Source organism: Lygodium microphyllum, chromosome 19 (assembly GCF_053477565.2).
Source record: "Lygodium microphyllum isolate KBCC chromosome 19, Lygodium_microphyllum_v1.1.10, whole genome shotgun sequence".
Lineage (NCBI taxonomy): Eukaryota > Viridiplantae > Streptophyta > Polypodiopsida > Schizaeales > Lygodiaceae > Lygodium > Lygodium microphyllum.
The window spans coordinates 4,316,048-4,339,550 of NC_141153.1; the positions used below are offsets into that span (position 1 = coordinate 4,316,048).

The window sequence follows — 23,503 nt, forward strand, 5'->3', positions numbered from 1 at the left end:
AAGAAGGACAAGACACCCTCATGCTGCAAGCTGAATGGAAGAAAGTGTAGCATAAGAGAAGTAAGGAGGACATGCTACTATCTAAATCTAGTGATGAATGAAAAGTATACCTTTACTCCAAATAAGCTCATCTTCTTTTGGTGGATCAAAACATAAATTCTATAATGGATGGAGAGGATGATGATATTGAATTTGTATATGAATAAGTTTGCAAGAAAACTCATTTTAAACATGGAATACCAAATATATTTGTTTGGAGACAAGGAATATCATTTGTAAGAAAATATTTTACTATAGAAAGCATGGTCTCCTTGGTTTCAAGAGATCAAGCTTGTAGAAGGAGGTACAATGATCATCATCAAAGAAGAGGAGCTTTACCTACATCTAAAGGGGAATGTGAAAGGATGAAGCCAATTGCCATCTCATTCATGATTGGCATGTGAGAAATTTCTCTATTTTTGGTGTATGCCCTTTTAACACATCGGTAGTAGCGCCCAAAGATGGGGTTCTCTTAGGATAGGTTTCTTATGAAGCCATATTCTTCATGGAGGATTGGAACATGATAAGGTGAATATTAGGCAATAGATCCTAAATAGAGAGTGCTATGATATGGAAAGAAAGGTTAGTTGGCACCTCCTTTGCCACCCATGATTTAGTTGATCTTTGGACAATTGTACAAGATTCAATTGATTGTCTTTTTGCTTGGCATAATCACCTGCAAAGATGCTTAGAGGGTTGCTTGACTTGACAAAATGGTCATAAATTAGGGAGGATGGATTATTGGTCCTAATACTAAGTTGGAGGTTCTCACTAACTAGAATAATTCCACTAATGGAAATTTCAGGGTGCCTATAGTCATTTGCAAGCATGATGTTGGCCTATGATACTTGCTTTTGAAAGAACAAAGTGAAAGAGTCTAAAAAGGTCTTGCAACAAGCAAGATTCCCTACTTCATCACTAGCCGTCAAATTATAGCATGATCTGGGCCATGATTTGATTATGTAAAAACTATGGAGTGATTAAAGCTAAAAAAAGAAAGGTTTCTATGTATCATATTCTTGATTGTAAAAAAAATTACTTAAATATTATTACTTTGCATCCTATTAATAGCTATCCTATGTCATTCCTACAAGAAGTTGAGGATTATATTAAAGTATAATAGTGTGCCACTAAAGGCAAGATGGGATATAGATGGTGATGCCCTAGCTATACCCTTCTTCCAATGTTTAAAATTTAAGCAACAAAAAGAGATCATTATGGCTATCCAAGGTGAGGAAGGACACCTCCAAACAAATGGCCTCTCTATTGCTTAGACATTCGTCAAGCACCTCTACTCAATAGTAGTTGCTCACCACAACCTACAAAAGAAAACATTTATGATAGGAAACTACAAGAGTCTTTGGCCCTATGCAAATGCTCTCTCCCTAATGAGGTGTACTACTCATCCCCTTAGTTTTCTCAACATGTTTTGAAGGAAGAAAATGAAGAAAGCCAAGATTCCCCATAGGCATGGACTCCCAACAAAGTTTTGCAAGGTCATATGGGATATCTATGGCCATGACATATGTGACTATGCTAATGAAGTTTCGAGAATCGAAGAAATTCCTAGGTTTGCAAATTAGGGATTCATCAAATTGATTCCTAGGAGAGTTAAATTTGATTCAATTGGACCAATGGAGGCTACTCGTAATGCTTAATGTGATCTATAAGATTGTTATGAAAGCTTTGGCTTTTCGAAACAAACACCTAATATCAAAAGATTTTTCACCCAAACTAGTATGAATTTGTAGCACATAAGCATATGCAATACAACAAAATACTTTCAAGTGTGACACATCGAGCTTGTTGTCTATAAATAATTCTTTGGGGATCATCCCATGAACTGCTACTATGGGAGTTATGTTCATAATATAGACAGTATTATGAATAGCTTTAGACCAAAAATATTTTGGCAAATCCTTTTTAGTCATCAATGCCTATACAACTTCTGCAATATGCATATTTTTTCTTTCTAAAACCTTATTTTGCTAGAGGTTATATGTGCAAGTAATGTGTCTCTTTATCCCATGTGATCTCAAAAAGTCATTGAACTCATTAGAGAGGTACTCTCCCCTCTATTTGACCTCAAGAACTTAACTTTCAAGCTTTTTTCTATTTCAATATTAGCCTTGAAAGTTTTGAAGTGCTCAAATACATCACTCTTTTCCTTCATAAAATACATTCATATAACTTTCTTGAACAATCATCAATAAATGTGACAAAACATTTACTACCACCAAGAGATATGTTTTGTTTAGACCCCCAAACATCTGTATGCACAACATCAAGTATATTCTTGCTCACATCTCTATCATGTGAAAAATGTTTTCTTTCTTGCTTACCAAATTGACATGCTTCAAACACTCTATGAAGCTCTGCAACTCTAAAAATAGGCAACCTTGTAACCAAACCCTTGGATTGTATTAATTTTATCATTTGCACATTTGCATGTCCAATACATTTGTGCCGTATTTCAATGTTGCAATCACTCCTTTGTCTTTAGTATACATAGTAGTAGCATTCATAGTAAAAATTTTAGCATTTGAAGTGAACATGAGATTAACTCTACTTCCTTTTGTAACCAACCTATACTTATCACTAAAGTCTTCCACAAAATGACATTTCACATTAAATTGAACCTATAGCCCTTGCTCTAGCATATGGCCAATAGACACTAAAAACTTTTGATGGATAGCTCATTTATTATATCTAACAAACTCTTTGTCTAACCATCATGCAAGGACAAGGAAACATTTTCAATGTATGAAATTGGGTAATATGAATCATCACTCATCTATACATAACATAAAGTAAATCATGTATCTCTCCAAATCCTTCATTGTGGCTAGTCATATGATTAGATGCACTTGAATCAACATACCATACATCATTAGGTATCACATATCTTATAACAACATTCATCATATGTTACATAACAAATAGATACTCATTTTTATCTTCATTTTGTCACATAAAGATGATGCATAGTTTCCTTACTACAATTTACCACTGTGAATAACATCCTTCTTAGCATAACACTAGGAGACAATATTACCTATTTTTTCACAATAATGATAAATAATACCAAAATCACTAGAATATCTATTCTACCCTCCATCTCTTCCTCTAGAGTTCTTCCTGGCTCCAAAGTTTCATGGCCTCCTAAAACCTGCATTTCACCAAATTGTTGATTTAACATGTTTTGCTTGTTATCTCTAGCACATCCCATGCCATGGTCTCTTGAAGAAGATCTATCGTGTCCCCTTCTTGAAGTTGAGTAATATACTTGGACTTGTTCACCAATTCTTTTAGATGATTTACCCTACATGTTGATCTCTTCAATGATCATGAGAGATACCAACTCATCAAAAATTGGAAAAAACTTATCTACATATACAGAAGTGACAAATGATTTTCAAGCCTTTTTATTATTAAGGCCACCCAAAGTAGATAAAACTAAATCATCATAATCAAGTATTGAATCAATAGTTTCTAAGGGATTTGCAATGCTTCTCATCTTTAAAATATACTCATTTACAAACATCTTTTCTTTCTTCAAGGTATTCAACTCTTGCTTGAATTTAATCTTTTAAAGCCTTTGTGTTTACTACAAATATATTCTCAAAGATTGTCCAAGTTGCATGTGAAGTTTTTATATTTTTTATATGCCCCAACATAGTACTATCAATGACTACAAATAGCCAATATATTACATGTTTGTCTTTTGCATTCCATTCTCTCAATGCCTTTAATCCTTGTGTAGTCACATGAAACTTCCATGATGGGTAGTTGTTCTTGTCCAACTTCTCAATGATGGGGTTTTCACTTTTTTGTACCATTATCACAAACTTGACACGAAAATAACAAGCAAGCTTTTTGCAACCTTTTATATTAAGTATATAGTAATACATCAAGTAGCCCTTTTCACCAAGTGTTCAACAATTTGTAACTTGTTAGCAGATAAAGCTCGTGTTTGCTTCTTGACAAACACCTCAAAACCTATAGATTCAAAATCTATAACTTGTACATCCACTTTCAATCGACACAATAGAAATTATAGTACATCTTGAAATTATTGTCTACAACCTTGTGGGTCTCAAATGGGGCCTAAAATGGCCTTAGATGGCCCAAAAAATAGTGCATACCGTAAAGGGTTTATTTGGAAAATATCGGATGCTCTACTCACTCACCAAATTTCATAGCAATTTGAGATTTTTGTTCTACCTTGCTTTTAGTGCCTCCACGTGTACTATCTAAGAGAAAGAGTGGAAGAATGGGAGAGTTTCTTACTTGTTGCTTGCTTTCTCGAATCCTTACTTCTTATGATTTACTTCAACATTCAAAACTAGCCTCTCTTAGTGGCTCCACTCTGATACCATGCCACAAATAACGCAGTGAGGGAACTTGCTTGAGCTACTATGCCAAACACACACCATAAACACAAGAGAAAGGTCATGCAAGAACACATGAAGAGAGATGGAGGCCAAAATGTTTTCTTGTTGGTTTCTTCTTCTTCTTTCACACACAATACAATGTACACAAAGTATAAATAAGATACAACATAAAAGAAAGTGGCCTATTAAGTCAAACAATGCATAACTAACTATGTTAATTGACTGGTACTATAACTATGCTAGTTGTAGGTAGGTGCAATAAACCAAATATAACAAGTGATAAGTTAGTGGCCATGTGATGATCATAATGATCACCGACATGCTAAGTATAGACATGCAAACCCATCTAACTAAGCAGTCCGTCATCAATGTCTGCACGTGTTGAGCTTGCAATCTCAACAAATATGTTGTATGCATTCCCCAAATCCTTAATGTTGAAGGTTTCATGCAACCTCTTCTTCAATGAATCCATGTCCAATAAAACCCCTTGGCAACAAGCATGTTATCCCCATAAATGGTCAAGATCATAAGACTACCATCCTAGTCTTCTTTATGAAAGACAATAATCTACCTCACTGTGTATATATCCCTAGGCCCTCATAAAAGTATCAAAATTATGGTAGCACTCCCTTGTAGCTTGTTTTATTCCATATAGACTTTTGTAAACATTGTATACTAGTTGTTCCTTGCTCGTCGATAGAGCAAATCCCTCTAGCTCTTGTATGTGGATATCCTCACTCAAATCCTCAATAGAAAAGCTATCTTAACGTTTGTCTGGATAAGCTCCATGTCCTCCTTGGTAACTAATTAAAGCATAGTGGAAAGTGTTATCATTTTGACTATTGGTGAGAAGATCTCATAAAATTCAATACCCTTCCCCTACTTAAATCTTTTGGCTACCAATCTTGCCTTAAAAACTTTGGCTACTAATCTTGCCATATACCTAGGCAATGCATTTGATGGAGACACTTTCAAGTTATAAACCCATTTTCATGGTAATGCATGCGCCATTGAACCAACTTTCAAGGTGAAGAAAGTTGCATTCTTTATGAAAGAGTCCATCTCTAATCACATAGTGTTCTTCCACTTATGACTATCATCCCTAGACATAGTATCCTCATAACATGAAGGATTTCTACACTTTGTCATGATAACATAATTTAGAGATCGAGTATATCTTTGTGGAGGTCTAGAGACTCTCATGATTGTCTCCATACCTAGTCAACCTTAACATGTGGCTATCCCATCTATCTTATTGAATATGAGACTATATACCTCAATATTTCCTAGCTTGCATCTCACAAAAGTTTTGGAAGATATGAGAGGTATACCCCCCACCATTATTAATCCTCAAGCATTTGAGTTTCTTGTTTCATTGATTCTCTATATAAGCCAATAATTTTTGGAGTGCATCAAACATGTCACTTTCTTTTGTAAACAGGATAAGCCCTTAATTTCCTTGTAGTATCAATAAAATTGATAAGGTAAGTCAATTTCTTTGTAGAAGTTTGCATCTTTCCAAAAAAGGAACCTTCTTCTAAAAAAGAGTGATGATATATGATGCTGCTCCCAATGAAACTTTAAGAATAAGTCCACACACATCATTTCTTCTTATCTTATATGTAAGCTCACTTTCCATGCATACAATGCTCACAAATCTCAAATTTGAAAAGTTAAAAAAAGAAAGATACTACAAACAAGAAAGAACTTTTATTCTTGTTACAGACATATGACCCAAATAGTGGTGCCAAGATAAATATATATCAAGCCCTAGTAGGAATTGAATTGCTCATAGCCATCCTAAAAGCATCCTAACTTTTAGGCAATGCCATGTCAAGGAAAAACATGACTTTGATAGAGTCCTTAAAAGAAATATTTTGAGTGGAAAACTAGTTGAAGATAGTGTTATAATCATTCAACTAGATGGACACAGATGTCTCCTCTTTCACAAAAGATCAATGAGCTTATTTAATTAGTAATTTAAAGCAGATAATGAAGCCATAACCATTGAAATAGGTACACACTAAGAAGCAGAAGCAACCAAGACTATATCAATTGCACAACCGAGAAGATTAATCAAGATGCAGATCAAGTTGCTCACAAAAATAACTAAGCAATGGCAAGTACAATGCCCGAATAGCCCAACTAGATGTCCAAAAAATGCTCTAAGAACTTGTGGATGCATGGTAATCTGTTGATATATTTTCCAATAAAGAACAACCCCTACAAGATTGCATAGAAATTGCATTTTAGGTCTTTCAATAAATAAATAGTTCTTTTTATAGTATAACACAAATCAATTTAACCAATTCAATAAAATAACTAGTTTTCATGCATCCAAGTGTAAAAATACTTTTTTGCATCATGCAACTTTAAAAAAAACTAGTTCCAATCCTTGAGAGTGTGAACACAACTTCTTGCATAGCTGGTTCAAAGTAAACCACTTATGCAACTTAAAAATAACTAGTTACAATGCTTTACCATGTGAATAGAACCTATTGGATGTAAGTGGTTCTAATGCAGGTAACTATAGTGTGATTCTATCTTCAAGAATCAATGGCTCTTAAAATGAGTGTGAAACCAACTTTTGAAAAACTAATTTCAACCAATGATGAGTGTGAAAAGGGTTTGGGTGGACTAAACTAGTTCAAGTTAATCAAATGTGAAAGTGGTTATCAACCAAAGATTAAGCATTTGTTAATAAGGTTGAGTAATCCTTATCAATGGACAAGTGGCCATCCATTTTTTAGTGGCTTGAAATGTGCGAGGCCTATGGTAAGTTGTAGTGGTTTTGATTCCATTAATGGTGTCCTTAGGTAGTAGTAGCAGATGATGATATTTAAGCTAGCATTTTCAACAAGCCAATACTAATATAGCAAGGAATCTCTTCCTTTTACCTCTATATGATAATAATGAATAGGCTCCTTGCTTGTGAGACTAAGTAGATCCCATATTTCACTTGTTAAATTGACCCCTTGCTTCTCAAAAATAAGTTACCCTATGCTTGCACACATCAATCCATGAAACAAATCTTTCTTTATGCACTACAAATATTCAATTGATTTGCCTTGTATCTAGCCATTGTTGGCTATCCAAACACTTGGAAATTAGGCTATGGCAGCCCCCCAAACTTAGCCTCAATGGCTCCCTTAATTGTAGCACCTATTTGACTTAGATCAAAGGGCACATTAAAGTAGGACTCCTTGATCTCTTGGTGGTAAACCTTGATTCCTCGTGCTCCCCACTCCAAGCACGAGCTCCCATAGAAGATACTCTCATACCAATTGAGTTGAAGCAATAGTGGGATGTAGATTCAATGGATTGAGAGAGAGAGAGAGAGAGAGAGAGAGAGAGAGAGAGAGAGAGAGAGAGAGAGAGAGAGAGAGAGAGAGAGAGAGAGAGAGAGAGAGAATAATTTTTTAGTGGGTACACTAGATACCCTTATTCTTAATTATTTTCACTTATATATGACTACATAGTGTGTACTTATTATTTATTCTCTTCACTTATATATGATTATATACTATGTATTTATACAAGGGGTACTTTCTTGACCTTTGGCCATTGGCCTTTACCCCAACATTACTTTCTTTTCCTCTCACCTTCTTTACCTTGGTTGTGTTTTGTACTCTTAGCAAATTGGACTATAAATAAAAGAGGGAGAATATTGGTGAGCCAACTACAATATTTGAGCCTTCTTTATTTCTTTACTTCCTTGGGGCTGAGAGAGAGAGAGAGAGAGAGAGAGAGAGAGAGAGAGAGAGAGAGAGAGAGAGAGAGAGAGAGAGAGAGAGAGAGAGAGAGAGAGAGAGAGAGAGAGAGAGAGAGAGAGAAGCTTGGAGCTAGAGCATATATCAACTATATAAGAGGTAGCCATGTTCTACATTTGATAGGAAACACTTGGAAGAATAAGAGTTTGTCAAAAGTCTCACATTGAGAGCTCAACATTCTTTGTTTCATGATTGAGACTAAGGTCACAATCCTTCTTTTGTGGGAGCTTATATTCTCACCATGTCTAGGAATAGGAGGTAATAATTGCTAGAAGGGAATGTTTGGTTTCTAAATAGAGAAGCCATGGCTAATCAAAGCATACATGACTAAAGTAGAAAAACCATTGTAGCAGATTAAGGAGTTGAGCTACTCAAAAGGATTTAGCTTCTTACTCATATACTTATAATTTCTAGTTGAATCTTTATAGAAAACTATAACATATCAAATGATGTGCTTGGTAGTTCACAAAGTTCAGGCCTTGTAACTATGTGAAGAAACTAATCAATGGGAAGGCATAGTAAAGATATCTTTATTTGCCTTTAAAATTTTAAGTTTTGGAAATTCATATGAATTCTAAGCTTGTCACCCTTCTTTGGCACCATGACTCTAGATGGGATCTATCTATTATTCTTTTGATGGCCCTAAATTATGTTTAAGCCATGGAGGATGATTGATACATGAAGGGGAAATCGTGGCAAGTTCAAGCCCATGTCCTTAGTTAGTCATGAGTGTGCCAATGTATGAGCAATCCCTTAAGGCATTTCTAAAGAATATTTCTTGAGGCCCAAGATACAAAAATTGTACTTGCTTTAGAAAACCTCAATAGTTCTCTACTTTTCAATGTAATAACCCTTTCTTTATTATGGTTCATTATCGACTCATGGTCATTTTGAAAATGGTTTTGAAATAGAAAAAAAGGAGGAATCAATAACTATGACCTTGCATTCACAATTCTCATTTTATCATAGGATTTTGAAGAGAAGCTTCATGAATATGCATACAAGTGCTTGGGGGGAGGGGGGGGGAGGGGGGAGACTATAAGAAATCATATATATAACTTGCATTCAAAGGATATTAAGAAATACCCTTTCTTTACATGTTATAAGGCCTTAAAATGACCCATTTTACTTTACTAAACTTACGAATTTCTTTCAAATTGTAATGAAAAAACCCTTTTGCAAATATAATCATATAAATTTCACTAGATATAACACCCTTTCTTTTGAACTCACATGGTATCTTACATGTTCTATAAGATGGACTCCCTAGGTACATGCGTAACTTGATGATGTTTTATAAAAAATTTATTGTAGTCTATCCCCATTCTAATGCTATATTTTTACTTTTTTGGTCATGTGATTGTAGATCAACCGGCTTCGTCGAACAATTGGTGATCTAACTGAGCAAATTCATGCATTACAAGAGGAGGTAATTGCTCTCTTACATGCCATTTAAACATGCCTAGTTAACTTGCAAAGATTAAAAGATAAGACATTTACAAGGATCGTATTTAGAATACTTGTGACTATTGCCAAAATTTTCAAGCTATTACTAGGTTGTGAGTGTTTTGTTCAAAATTTGATGATCAATTGAGAAAAAAACAACCTTAGTGTTATTGATTGTAGGTCAAAAGATATGAGGGCTTCTTGCAAGCAGAGTGGGATACTGTGAGTTTAAAGGGAGAAGTTTATAGCACAAGAAAGTATCTCAACCAGGGAACATAACATATATTAGCAATGTAAATCGTCAAATTGAAATTCCTTAACAAAAATTTTGAAATTAATATTTGAAAGATGGTTAATATGTTGGGATTGCTTTCTCACACCTAAGCATATCCTATTTTAGCATCAATATGCTTGTTTTGTTATCTTTCACATAAGTGTGGTTTTCCTTTTACATCTATGCATGAATTGGTGTTTTTATTTCACTTTCTAGATCACATTCATATTCAATCTTGATAGCATAATATATATTTAATTGAGACAAAGTAATGCTTATCAATTCTACATCTACATTCAGATATTGTGATTTTCACATTAATATTCCTTACTCTATTTAATCGTAGTTGATTGGAAGTAGAATTATCACCATATTTGAGCTTTTACTTTCTTCTAAATTAAAGTAGCAAACATCAATCTCATTAGGTGAATTCTCAATTGAGTGCAAAATATGAAACTAGCAAGCCTCATTTAAACACAAGCTAAAAGACACACAAAATCAATGCTTTGTTGACTTTATGAGTATAAACAAAGAACCTCCTCCTACATTGCATATAGATGCAAATCAAATAGGATTCATAAAATATGGAAAATCAAATACTTTTTTCCTAGCAAGCAAAGCTTTGGCACTAGAGGATAGGATTGTATGTATAATTTTATTCATCAATCAATTAGAATTATTTGTTGCAAGTAATAGGATGGATATCACCCAAAAGTTGGCATTTTATTGTTTGTGGGGATGACCCAAAAATATTTTTCATAAATGGCTCTATCCTAACACTATAAAAAAGCATTGGTACTGAAAGTCCCAAAAGTTTTGTAAGCATTATGCCAAAACTCAAACTTATGCATAGTGCATTAGAGTTACAAAGTTTGATTATGGTTTTCTAATAAGCATCATGCTAATAATATATTTAAGTGGTGGATAGGAGGAAACAAATAGTTGATGAACTTGAATAGTACAAATCATGAGTTATCAAAAAGGTAGTATCATTGGTGTATAGAGAACTAGATATCTATGTATATTCATTGTATATTGATTCTCCAAAGTGCCATAAAGGTTTGAATGGGTAGTACAACAAAAGGCTCTTAGGGTTTGTTAGCATAAACAAAAGATTAGGATATCACTCATAGTACCGCTTATAAAAAATGTGGTCACTAGTATGTAGAGAACTACTTATCTATCCACATTCATTCTATGTTGCTTCTTCAAAATGCCATACAATGTTTGAATGGGTCATACAAAAAAAATCCTCTTATGGCTTTTTACCATAAAGAAAAGATTATGATATCACTCGAAACACCAAGCTTTTGAAAGATAAGACAAACTTTAAGCGTGAGAGGTATTGAGATGAAGGGCTTTCCACACTAAATTGGGCAAACTCCTTGAATGTGCATGCTATTCTACAAAGAATTTGAGTTTTCAATGGTATTGCATAGATTTGAGTCATCAAGCTATCCATTTTGTACTCAACTATGAGATAATTTGTCTTATATCACTATATCTATTTCTTACATGTTCAAGACTACCATCATGCAAGTACACAAATGTAATTGTAATCTCTTCTTCTTCTTCTTCTTCTTCTTCTTCTTCTTCTTCTTCTTTGAGAAGCCATGAACGTTGAAAGATGGCTTAAAGGATGTTCACAAGGTTTGGACTCAGATACCCATGTACACTTACACATTCTTGAACCAATTGGGCTACAACATCATTGGCAACCACCCATCATCTTTTAGCTTTAAACCCTTTTTCACCTCGATCTTAACAATAATGGTGTGATTGACTATATCTTGTCTCTTTAACATTACTTTCATAAAAAGGATGTCCTCTTATTTCCCTAAGATGTGTCAAAATAAGACTTTCTAAAATTATGTGATTGTGAATTTCTATGTATACTCAATACTCAAGGTTCTTGAAAACTAAGTCCATTATGATGGTGTGGTTTCCAAAAACTATCTTTTGTTGAGGATGTTACATAAAATATCCAATGAATCAATGAGTCTATTTAATTTGACATTGGCATTATATTGTATGAAGTTTCATACCTACTATTCAATGAAAACTTATACTTTCAAGTAGACATTAAATTAATGACATTCCCATGAAGCATTAGGCCTTTAATCAAACATGAACTTTCCCATGAAATATTAAGTTTGTGAATAAAAAAGAAATGATAAAGTATAACATGCAAATACCTCTCATAAATGAGGAATTTATGATGAAATTTAGTGTTGTGTGTCCTTGAATTTATTGTATTTGTGGATCCTAAGACTAATTCTTGGAAGTATAAGCTTTCTTGAATTTGTTGTACTTGTGGATCCTAAGACTAATTCTTGGAAGTATAAGATTTCTTCAATCACATGTCTAGAATTTTTATTTGACTCCAAAGGTAAATCCACATTATGTCTAATCCAATTTTTTTGTTGTAGAAAGGTCTTAATTGATTTTATGACTTCTGAAATCGACCCTTCTTTCCAACGATGGAGATTCTAACTTTGGAACTCAAAATAATTTACACAGCAAAGTGGTCAAGAAAATCCCTAAATGAGAAAAAAAGTGTAATTTCAACCCATCCCACATAGGTACTTTACTATCTAATGCCTTATTACTCATAATTCCATGGCTATAAGGGAAATAAGGAATATAACTTGGCTCTTGTGCCTTTATCTCTGCTTAAGAAAGGTCTATAGGGGAATAACGTACTATCTCAAGGGCCCACCTAAAAAAATGTAGGTGTACCACATGCAATAAAAAAAAGGGGTTAGTTTATTTAATAAAATTTACAAGAGAACATTTATAAAAGGGGTTAGCATTTACTCTCATTATCATCCATTGATATAGCTAGATTGGACCTCAAAAGATATCCCTCACTCACTTTCATATTTTGAAGGTTTCACCTAGCATAGTTTATATCATCCATTAGGCATCTTGCTAAGCCCTAAAATAAACTCTCCCTAGCCCTAATAATCATGCCAAATGCTTCATGGTTCAAGTTTCTAAGTGTTCTCATCATAGGCTATGTCAATCATACAAAAGTTTCTATCATCATGCCGAAGGCTCTAGTTACTGTTTCCTCCTATCCCATTTTAGTTTAAGAGTGAGATGCATACTTTTTAAGCATATTAAAAGTTTTATATGCATATCATATGTTAGCCTAAGAGTTGTAGGCACAATCCCTTTCTTGTTAGATGTTGTAGTGGAGATTCAGATGTTTGAAAGAGTTGAATTCCCTCTCATAACATCATAGGGTCTGACCTATTTTTTTGTCTTTTTTTTTTCTAATCTTGTAAAAATTTAAACGTTCATGGATTGGAAAGAGTGAGGTAAACTACAAAGAAGGTTCCTAAGCCTACAATGTGGCTTTAGCATCTCTAGAGATAGGTAACTTTAAAATTTTCACATCAAGTGGGGAACTTTAGGAAAGGGAATTGTGATGATATTCCCATGCCAAAAGTGTACCCTAATAGGAAACAAGAGCCCATGTATTAGGCATAGCCACAACAAGTGCATAAGATAGCAACCAAAATCAGAAGCTCATGTGCTAGGCATAACCACAATAAGTCCATAGAAGGATGATAATTTTGAAAAAGGAAAGAAATATGTTTTTTTCCCTTTCATAGTCTAAATCCTAGAAGGATTCAAGATCTAAATGTACTTCCAAGAAAAAAACTAATGATATGTAGCCATATCTATCTTTGAAGGTCTTGGAGTCCTCAACAAACCCAATTTTGCTAGTTGTATCTCGACTCAATTATCTCTCACCTACTTGACTCATACTCTCACTTTGAACTAACTAGTTCTCTCCTCTCAATCCAATGAAGATAAATAAGCTAAAGAATTCAAGAATAAATGTAGTGAGCATTGTCATAGTCCTTAGTACTTGTAATACTTGAATCCATTAGATGGTTTTTTTATAAGCTCCAAGATTTAAGTGTGGCTCCTCTTGATCCATTGTTGCTCCCTTTTTCATCCCATCTACCACCACCAATAGGGGAATAGAGCAGGAGGAGGAGGAGGAGGAGAAGAAGAAGAAGAAGATTAGTGATTAAGGTTGTAAATTAGAGATAAGGTTTTGTAGAATATTGCATCATTGATGGTGGCTAAGGTTGTAATTAGTGATAATGTTTTATAGAGGATTCCAGCATTGATGGTGGTACACTTGGCTAGTGGTCCTTCCTCGCTAGGTGGAACTCTCAGTTTAGGGTGAATGGATTATAGGGTGTAGAAGGTGAAAAGCTTGCTTGCAGAAGTAGAGGTGATAGCTCACTCAAGGTTCTCCACAAACTTCTTTGCCTAAAATTAGAAGATCACATGCATTCACTTCTTAGGGGGGAGTGTTAGTCTTGTATTCTTTTGCACAACACATATTTTGTTGGATTGTGAGAAGGGTCAAACTACAAATCAACTTGGAGTGTTGTCCAATACTTGAGGACTGAATGCATGTACAGTTTATGGTACAAATAATGTGTGAATGCACATGCTCACATAGGCTACTACTTAGTTAGAAGACATTGAGGTTCTTCTTGCTAGTTTTAATTGATGAAGGAAGGTATCTTGATTGTTGAGGAATAGGAAGTATTTCCATTGCTAAAGAAAAGGAATTTAAGAAAAAGATCTTATAAGGAGACATAGGAAGTAGAATGGAAAAATTGTGAGTCTAATACAAGTAGTGTTCAATGGATTGGTCCCCATGGACTGAATGCCACCTCAAATGGCAATTCATATGACTAGTGTCTTCCTTCTTGAATTGCCTTCCCTACCTTCCATTTAGTGGGTTTGATCTAAGGATTGGTTCATACACTCAAGTCCATAAAATAAGTAGTGAGGCTAAGATAATTTAAGTACAAAGTCTTGATACTAATGAACATGTTGTTAAAGATTAACTAAGTGTGTCATGAAGACTTGAGTTTTTTATGAAGTAGGTTGCAACTCCTTTTGAGGAAGTTGGCTATTATAGAGGTAAAAGTATTGGTGTGTATTGTTGAAGAAGTTATGGTGTCAGCATTGATGGTTCTTGCATTTCTTTTGGAGTTGCTAAGATTGCATAGTGTTCTTACCTCCTTTGGACATTTTTGCATCTTGAGATCTTGAAAAGACCCTCCTTTTAATGATGTTTTCTTCAAGCTTGAGCTTCCACCACTTGCCACATATTCTTAATTTTATATAAACTTAATAAAGCCTTAAGAGCAATATATAGTTGATACTAGCTAACTATTAAAAATTTTGGGTGTAATTATACCTTCTTACTAGTTTGTCTTGTAGTGTAACTCATATCTCCCTCTACGCAACAATGTCATAATGCTCCTGTGCATTGCAGCTTTAGGCTCTCATGGTATATGTGGATTCCTCTTGTCTAACAATCATTTATATATGGTCTGAATGGTTTTTTTATATATGTACAAGTGAATGATATTGGTTTATGATACATTGTCACGTTGCCTTGGGATAAGCCACTCATGAAAATGTAGATTGTATTGAAAAGATGCATAGGTATCAAGAAGATGTGGTGTCATGGCTAGGAAAATACACAAATAATTGCATCGATTATCACATCATCTTGGCATATTCTCTTCGTTTGTGAGGATTTCGTCAAGCAAAGAGTGTTGTAGGAGTTGTTTAGGTAATGGAAAGTCTTGCATTAGTGTCAATGCACCTAAGCAAGGGGGAGCTACATATGTTTAATCACATATGACGCTCCATATGACTCTTCTTTGCTCTGTGGTAATCATTAGAAAACTTTTGCTTTTAAGCTTAGATGGTATACCATTCCCTTTTGAATGTGATTTGTCATTTGGCTCATTGCTCCAATCCTTACACCTCCTTAAAGATATTTTAGTAGTGTAGAGAAATAGGGAATCAAGTGGAGATTCTCATAGACATTTTGGGGATGCACTCCACGAGCTCTTCTAGAATTAGGAGGTAACATGTGTAGATGCATTGTTACTCTTTCCATATCATTCATAGTTTTATGAAGCTTTTTGTGCTCTTCAATCAAAATACTAATTTTAGCCTACATAAGAGCAACTAATGATATCATATTGCCAATTTTTTACCAATGGTCTACTTACTTGGGTCCTTGGATAGATTGGAATTAGGTGTTTTTATAAAGGTTTCTAGTGCAAATTTGACAATAAGGCTGGATAATCTTTGTTAGACCATTGGTTTTTCCTTTCCTTTTATTAAGGATTTGATTTCTTGTTTGACAAACAATATGATTTCTATTTTGGAGATCAAGGTTCTTTAAATATATTGAGATATATGGAGGGGCTTACCTTGTCATGCATGGTTGCTTGTTTGTATCTGCTTACTCTACATTTTTCCATGTAGAGTTTTGCATTTTCAACTATTGCTATTTTATTTTATTCTTCTCGAATTGTGGTGGTGGTTTCTTGGACACCTTTGTTTCTTCACATGGACTCACAACTGTCTTAGGATATTGCAATTTGATAGCTGTAGGATCTAGTATCTCTTTTGATAGATAAGCACTAGTTTTTTGGTCCTAATGGCTTGCTTAATTTTGACATTTTTGATTCTTTAGTTGACTTGGTTGGTAATATTGATTTACTTTTAGGTCTAAATCTCTTGTTCCTTCCTTTTGGTGGAGCTTTGTTGTGTCTCCATCAAAGGTGTTTTTGTTAGATGGCTTTGGCAACCAAATACATCTCTTATTCCTTCCTTTTGGTGGAGCTTTGCTGTGTCTCCATCAAAGGTGTTTTTGTTAGATGACTTTGGCAACCAAATACATTGATTATCCACATAGTAAAATTGAGTATGCAATACGTCTTTGGGAACCCATAATGACTTCCAGCTAGCTCTCTATTGATGCCTATAGCCATGAGCTCTTAGCCCCTTGAATGTCCTTGATGGGGTCTTTTGGTGTCTTGCTTTAATAAGATTAGGAGTGGTCATGTTGCTTTTGGTAGTCTTAGTACTCTCCTTGACTTTATCAAGAGGAGCTTTACTAAGTGGCTCCATTTTCTTCTTTAGCACTTTCTTACTTTCCTCACTAGTGTTTATGGTTGATCTTGTAACGTGTCCGCATGTAATCTTCAGGACATGTCTTAGCAGTCCATCGGAAAGGATGTCTAGAAAGCTCCGCTCGGCACTCCCATGGAATGTCATGGGGTTTGCGATCTAGGACTTTCCGCATCTGCCATGTAGCGGAAGTATTCTGGCCGTTCCCACTTAGGACCGACCTGAATCAGGGTTTTTTCCTAATGGTCATTTCCTAAACGGCAACTAATGTCAAACCCCAAGTAAACTACTTTACGCAGAAACACCAGGGTCGAAGCGGATTCACACTGCACTTGGTTCAAGGAGAATGGGAAACGAGAGGGATGCAAGGCTTGACCTCTCTGCCATAAGGCATAGTCCCATTCTATTTCCCTAAAATAGCGTAAATTGGGATTATTATAACTTAGACTCTAGGTCAGTGCCCTTGCTGTTCGTGTCCTTTGAAAACGGTCTTCTTGCTGTCCATCATGATTGAGAAAAGTTCCTGGCCAACCGGGATCACCCATCCGTAGGACAGACCCATGGCCACATCCACCGCACTTTCCTCAGGTTGTTTTAGTTATTTAATTACCTACCACATTTAGTTGGACATGTATCAATCAGCTTCCTTAATTAGCCCGTTAGACACTGGTTCCTTCACGTAATTATAGCACTTGACATAGAAAAGCAATGTCAAACAAGTTCCTTTTCAACAACTTATCATATTTATCTTTGGAATACATTTATAACATCCAGCCCATAGGCTTATCCATAATCCTCCCGAAGGCTATCCAACAATCCACAAGGATTACTATACCAAGATTCTGCCTGTAGACTAGTATGCGGGCCTCGAGATCCAATCGCGAGTCATATTGGCCTCTTGTGCAGGGCCCAGAAGGCAAGGGATTTATGGCCAGAGCCCCCTCTGGCACCCAAGCGTCTTCCTGCTCCAAGTAGCGCTCAACGGAGAGACCTCTCGCGACGGGTTCGTTCCACCTCCCTGGCGCAGTTAACAACCCCCTTGATTAGGGTCAGGCAGGCAGTCGGGGGTAACTGAAGTTGCCTCTCCCTTCAGGCCTTCAACCTAAAGCATTAGATATCTTTTCATCCTTTAATTCCTTGAGCAAACAAAGCAAACCGTGCTCTATACAACTGTTACAAGCACAATCATTTCCAGTGGTCGTTATTTTTTGCCAACTGCTAAGGAGTGAATCCTTCTTTCTGAATGCTATTATCTATTATGATTTCCTTTTGATTGATTTAGAGTTGAGTTATTGACCATGGCTTTGTAGATCTTCTCATTTTGGATATCCTTGATGAAGGCCTTAGTCACAAGTCTATCACTATGTCTTTCTATGAGTGGGATTCTTTTATACAAACTTTGCACCTTGACCACATAATCCATCTTACCCTCTTTATTGTATTACTCTATGTTCATTAGTTGTACAATGAAGCTATCCCCACATTTAACTTCTATATTAAAGCACATTATGAAGAGGTCTTTGAGGAAAAAGATATGTGACTTTTCCACAATGTGCAAGTCCCATGTTTACCTTTTCTTGCTTAAGCAGAATCCAAAGGATTGTGCTCTTTTAGAGGCTCACGTAAGGATGTTGGCCTCACACACTTGCTCAAACTACTCTCTCAAGTAGTAGGGATCATCTCTTGCTACATAGTTCTTCTTTTTTTTGTAATAAGGGAGACTTTGGTTAGCTCATTGGTCCTAGATATGGCACCAATCCTATTAGCAAGTTATTGGCCACTTGAGTTCATACTTGGGATTATCAAGAAGTTATTGTACTTGTTCAATGACCCTACAATCCCCCTAACCTCTTGACATTGTCAACTTTCCTCTATTTCCACTCTTTCTTTTTTATTGGATATGGTCGATTCTAGTAATTGATTGAAGGTGTAGTTGCTTTGGATATTGAGGGTTTGTAACTTCTCGATATTTCAATTAATTGACTAAGGTTAAATTGAATTGAATTTTTAAGGTTGTATAATATTAATAGTAATGTGCAATAAGGTCAAAGATCGGTTGAAGGACACATGTGATTTTTTTGTGGACAATTTCGATTGCATGGAAAACTATTATTTTTTGTAATACGACATATGCACAATTAGTTAATGTAAAAAAACAAGACTGGACTCTCTCCTATGCAAAGTTTAAATACTTTTGATAGCACTACAAGGTTAGAACATGCACACGATTATTTGTACCTTAGGTATAAAATTTAGGCCAAGTAGGGTACATGCACTTTGAAAAGACAAATCTAGGACCATAGAACTGGGATGGATATCCATGAGGGAGAGAATGAATGTGAGAGTGAGAAGCTCTTGTCATTCTAGGTAGATGTAATGTTTATGCAACTTTACCAATATGTTTAAGGATTGTAAATGGGCAACAATATCATGGAGATATCTCAAGAAATGTTCCAAACTTCAAACTTCTTGAATGTTCTAGAACATGTAACTAGACCTTATCACCTTTTTCAAAGGTGGCCATACATTTATATTCATCTACATATTTCTTGTAATGGTCTTGAGCTTATTTAACATTCAAGTGTGCTACTTTTATCATATCAAAATGATCTTGAAGAAATACCTTGACATGTTGGATTTTTTCATCAGCTAATCCTACTGTAACTAGTGAGTGAGGTTGAAATCCATACATAAGCATGAATGGATTAAACCATGTACTCACGTGCTTAGCACTATTGTAAGCAAACTCTAATATGGGTAAATAATCTTTCCAATTAGATTGTTTTTTGCTCACACATGCTTATAGAATATCTTCTAGAACTTGGTTTGCCCATCTATTTAAGGGTGATCCACGATACTATATTAAGCATTGTATCTAACCTTTTGAGTATAGCTCTCCAAAAATATCTATCAAAATTTTGATTGTGATTGCTTATGATATTGGTTGGCAATCCATAGAGCCGATAAATATCCTCTACAAATAGTCGGGCTACTTTAGGAGTTTTAATAGTTGTCTTTGTTGGAATGAATCTACACATCTTATGAGTCTATCTACTTCTACCCAAATGGCATCATGACCATGATTGGTAGTAGGAAGTCAAACAATAAAATCCATATAGAGGCTTTTCCACTTGCCATTAGGAATATCTAAAGGATGTAAAAGCCCACCTACCTTCAAGCACTTGGCTTTATTCACTTCACACTTTTAGCATTGAATAACATATTTCTCTATATCCTTATGTATTCCAGACCAATAAAAGTGTCTACGTACATAAGTCTTTTGTATCCCAAAATGACCTACACCAGGACTATCATGACACTCATCAAGAATTTTCCGTTGCCTGTCTAAGTTTGAGGGTACACATATTCGACCTTTATGATGCAACTACTCATCATCAATAGTAAAATTCTCCCATCAAGTGAGCTCATCACTGGTAACAGCGGAGCCCTATGTGGAATTCACATCTTGTGCATGAGTTGGTGAGGGATCCCTTCATTCAACCACATTTAACAACTTTTCATAAGATTGATTATACTCACATTTACCTCGTAGAGATTCTAATATATCACTCTTTAATATTGTAAATGAGAGTGTGTTAGTGTGTCAATCTCAAGCATTCTACTTAGAGCATTAGCTATAACATTATATCAACCCTTGTGATATGGTAGTGTTCAATCAAACTCTTGAAGAAATTCAGCCCTTCAAGCCTTTCTTCCTTTCAAATCCTTTTAGATAGTAAATCATTTGATACTCTCTTGATCAAATACTACCTCAAACATAGCTCCATACAAATAATGTCACCATTTTTTCAAAGCACAAACAATTGTATAGAGCTCATGTTCATAAATAGAATAATTTTGTTGAGTCTTATCTAGATTTTTACTTTTGGAAGCTATAGGTCGTTGACCCTTTTGGAGGAGGACAACTCCAATGACTATGGCACTAGCATTAGTTTCCACCAGACATGGTTTGTGTGGATCTACTATAGCTAGGATTGGAGCAATAGCAATAGCTACTTTAAGTTTATCAAAATTGTGTTGTTGTTCCTCACCCCAAGAGAAAGTGATCTTTCAATTGATTTGTCATAGGAATAACTATCTTAGCATAATATTTGATAAAATTATGATAAAATCTTGCCAAACCAAGGAATATTTGTGACTCCTTTGAATTTGTAGGATGAGACCACTGTAATATAGTTTGGATATTTTTTGGATCCATTCTAATACCTTCTTCTTCAGATAATATAAGGTAGTGAACTTTTGTCTTGAAAAAATCACATTTAGTTTCCTTAGCATAAAGTTTGTGTTGTCTAAGCAATTGGAAGACTAAGTGAAGACATTCCCAATTTTCTTCTTTGGAACAACTATGAATAAGAATATCATGAAGGAAAACAACAACAAATTTTCCAAGATATAGATGAAAGACATGATCCTTAAGTATCATGAATTTGGAAAGAGCATTAGTTAGGCCAAAGGGCATAATCAAGGAATCATAATGGCCAAAACACATTCAAAAGGAAATTTTTGATACATCCTCCATGAGTATACACACTTGATGGGAGATTGAAATCTTTGTAAAGTATCATGCTCCTTTGAGTTGATCAAGCAACTCATCTACTCAAGAAACCAGATACTTATTTTTAATGGTGATTACATTTAGACCATGATAGTCTATGCACATACACATACACCCATCCTTTTTCTTCACTAATAATATTGGTGAAGCCCATGGAGAAGAACTAGATTGACCAAATTCTCTTTGAAGACAATCAGTCAATTGCTTCTCCACTTCACTAGCTTCACTAGTACTAAGTAAATAAGGTGATTGACTAATGGGTTTACTTCCTAGTAAATCATCAATACTATACATTACATTACATTCAAGGGATAAACTTGGAGGAAAATTTAGAGGAAATATTTCACTGTATTCGTAAGTAGTTGTCACATCCTTAGTGTCTTCACAATGAAACAATTCACAAAACTACAAGATCAATGTGGTAGAACTCCAGAGGTATTGTATGTCAAAGGTAGTTGAAAGGTCCCTAAAAATTGATTTATCTCCTCCCAACCATACTTTTGAAATTTTCCTTTGTTATTTGGAGCAACTCCATGACTTAACTTCATGGTTAGTTGCCCTATAGTTAAGCATGCTTGGGTATAGACAACAGTGGGATGGATGGCCTCCTAGGAAGTTTTGTCTTCAAGTGAACACTTCCATCTCGTGTGTAGCCAATTGCACCAATGAAGCCTTCATAGCCTTGTTGCCAGGTATGCCAAGGTCTATGCCTTGGTCAACACCTTAGTCCTACGCCATGGTAACGTGTTGGTCCTCAGTGCAATAGTCGTATGGTTGCCGAGTTTGGTTTGCTACAACAGTGTCGCAAACTCCTTGATCTTTTGCTGCAATAGTCGGTACTTAGTGCACTGGTTGTACAGTTGTCGGGCTAGTCTGCTACAACAATGTCATGAACTCCTTGATCTTTTGTTGCAACCTTGCTCTGATACCACTATAAAGCACTTGTGGGTGGCTTTCGTTTAATGAACAACAAAGAAGTTAGAAAAATCACCATGTTGATATCTTTAGGCAGATCCATTGACTATTTTTAGACCTTGACTTTTGGTGAGTCCATTTACACTGATTGCCTATCCTTTGAACCTGTGTTCCATATACCCTTGTGCCCTAATGTAGACTATCTCTTAAACCCTTAACCCCATCAATGCCTTAGTGCAGTGGTCCATTACCTATTATTAGCACTACGATCGAGCTATCTTACAGATTGTGTCTACTCAGGACCCTTGTCCTAACAATACTACTAGCCCTCAGGTCTAGGAAAGTCGTCACTACTTGATTGGCCTTATAGTCCAATAGGATGAATTTCACCCCCTACATGTTTTATGCATTTCAAATTATAGTCTCCATTGGAAATTTTATTACTATTAGACATTCAATAATAATAATAACCCAAATAAGAGTAAATGTTGCTTATGCCACTTATGTGTTCTTCTCCTCGTTTGGTTGCTTTGACAATTATGTTCTTTGCATAGGTGAGAGGTGAGACTATGGCCATGCATGCTTGTTGAATGACCCTCACATGGAAGATCAACTAGTTGAACTTTAGATGTCACAATTCCCATGCTCACAACCATCCTCACATTTTATAGTCAATCCCTCTACCCCATTCAGCATTGACATCTTAATCATGTTTATCCTATAGTAGCATATATCTTTATGGAGTTCAAGGGCCCCTATTCCTACAAGCATGATCCTTGTGCAATCTTCAACCACCCATATGCCAATTGACTTGCAAATAGGTTCCTTTCACAAAAAGCAAGAGCAAAGTGCCAAGTGTACTAAGCAGTAGCTATATCTGAGAAAGGGTCCAAGAGAGGTAGAAAATCAATAAAGGGTGGTAGTCCACAAGCATTTGGACATCCCTTAAGAAAGTCAAAGGGCAATAACAAAACATATGATAAAGGAATAGAGTAGGAAACTGTGGAAGAGATTGACAAGCAACAATAATGGAAGGATTTTTGGGATGTTAGTATTTGCCACCACAAGCATGGAGCTTTGAATTATGAATTCAACAAGCCCATAAATAGGTCAT

General features: G+C 35.4%; 1 protein-coding gene across 4 annotated transcripts in view; it reads left to right on the top strand.

Annotated features, from left to right (window-relative positions):
* LOC148019508 (uncharacterized) overlaps nt 1-10,028 on the top strand; it is a 102,420-nt gene extending 92,392 nt beyond the window's left edge. For 3 of the 4 annotated variants that reach the window (XM_087700765.1, XM_087700766.1, XM_087700768.1), the window contains 2 exons: nt 9,570-9,632; nt 9,830-10,028. In XM_087700765.1, the coding sequence (XP_087556891.1) occupies nt 9,570-9,632; nt 9,830-9,928 (162 nt within the window). In that variant the 3' untranslated portion in view covers nt 9,929-10,028. The remainder of the gene's footprint in view (nt 1-9,569; nt 9,633-9,829) is intronic. The other variant, XM_087700767.1, reaches the window with a different exon arrangement.
* Nucleotides 10,029-23,503: the final 13,475 nt, after the last annotated feature.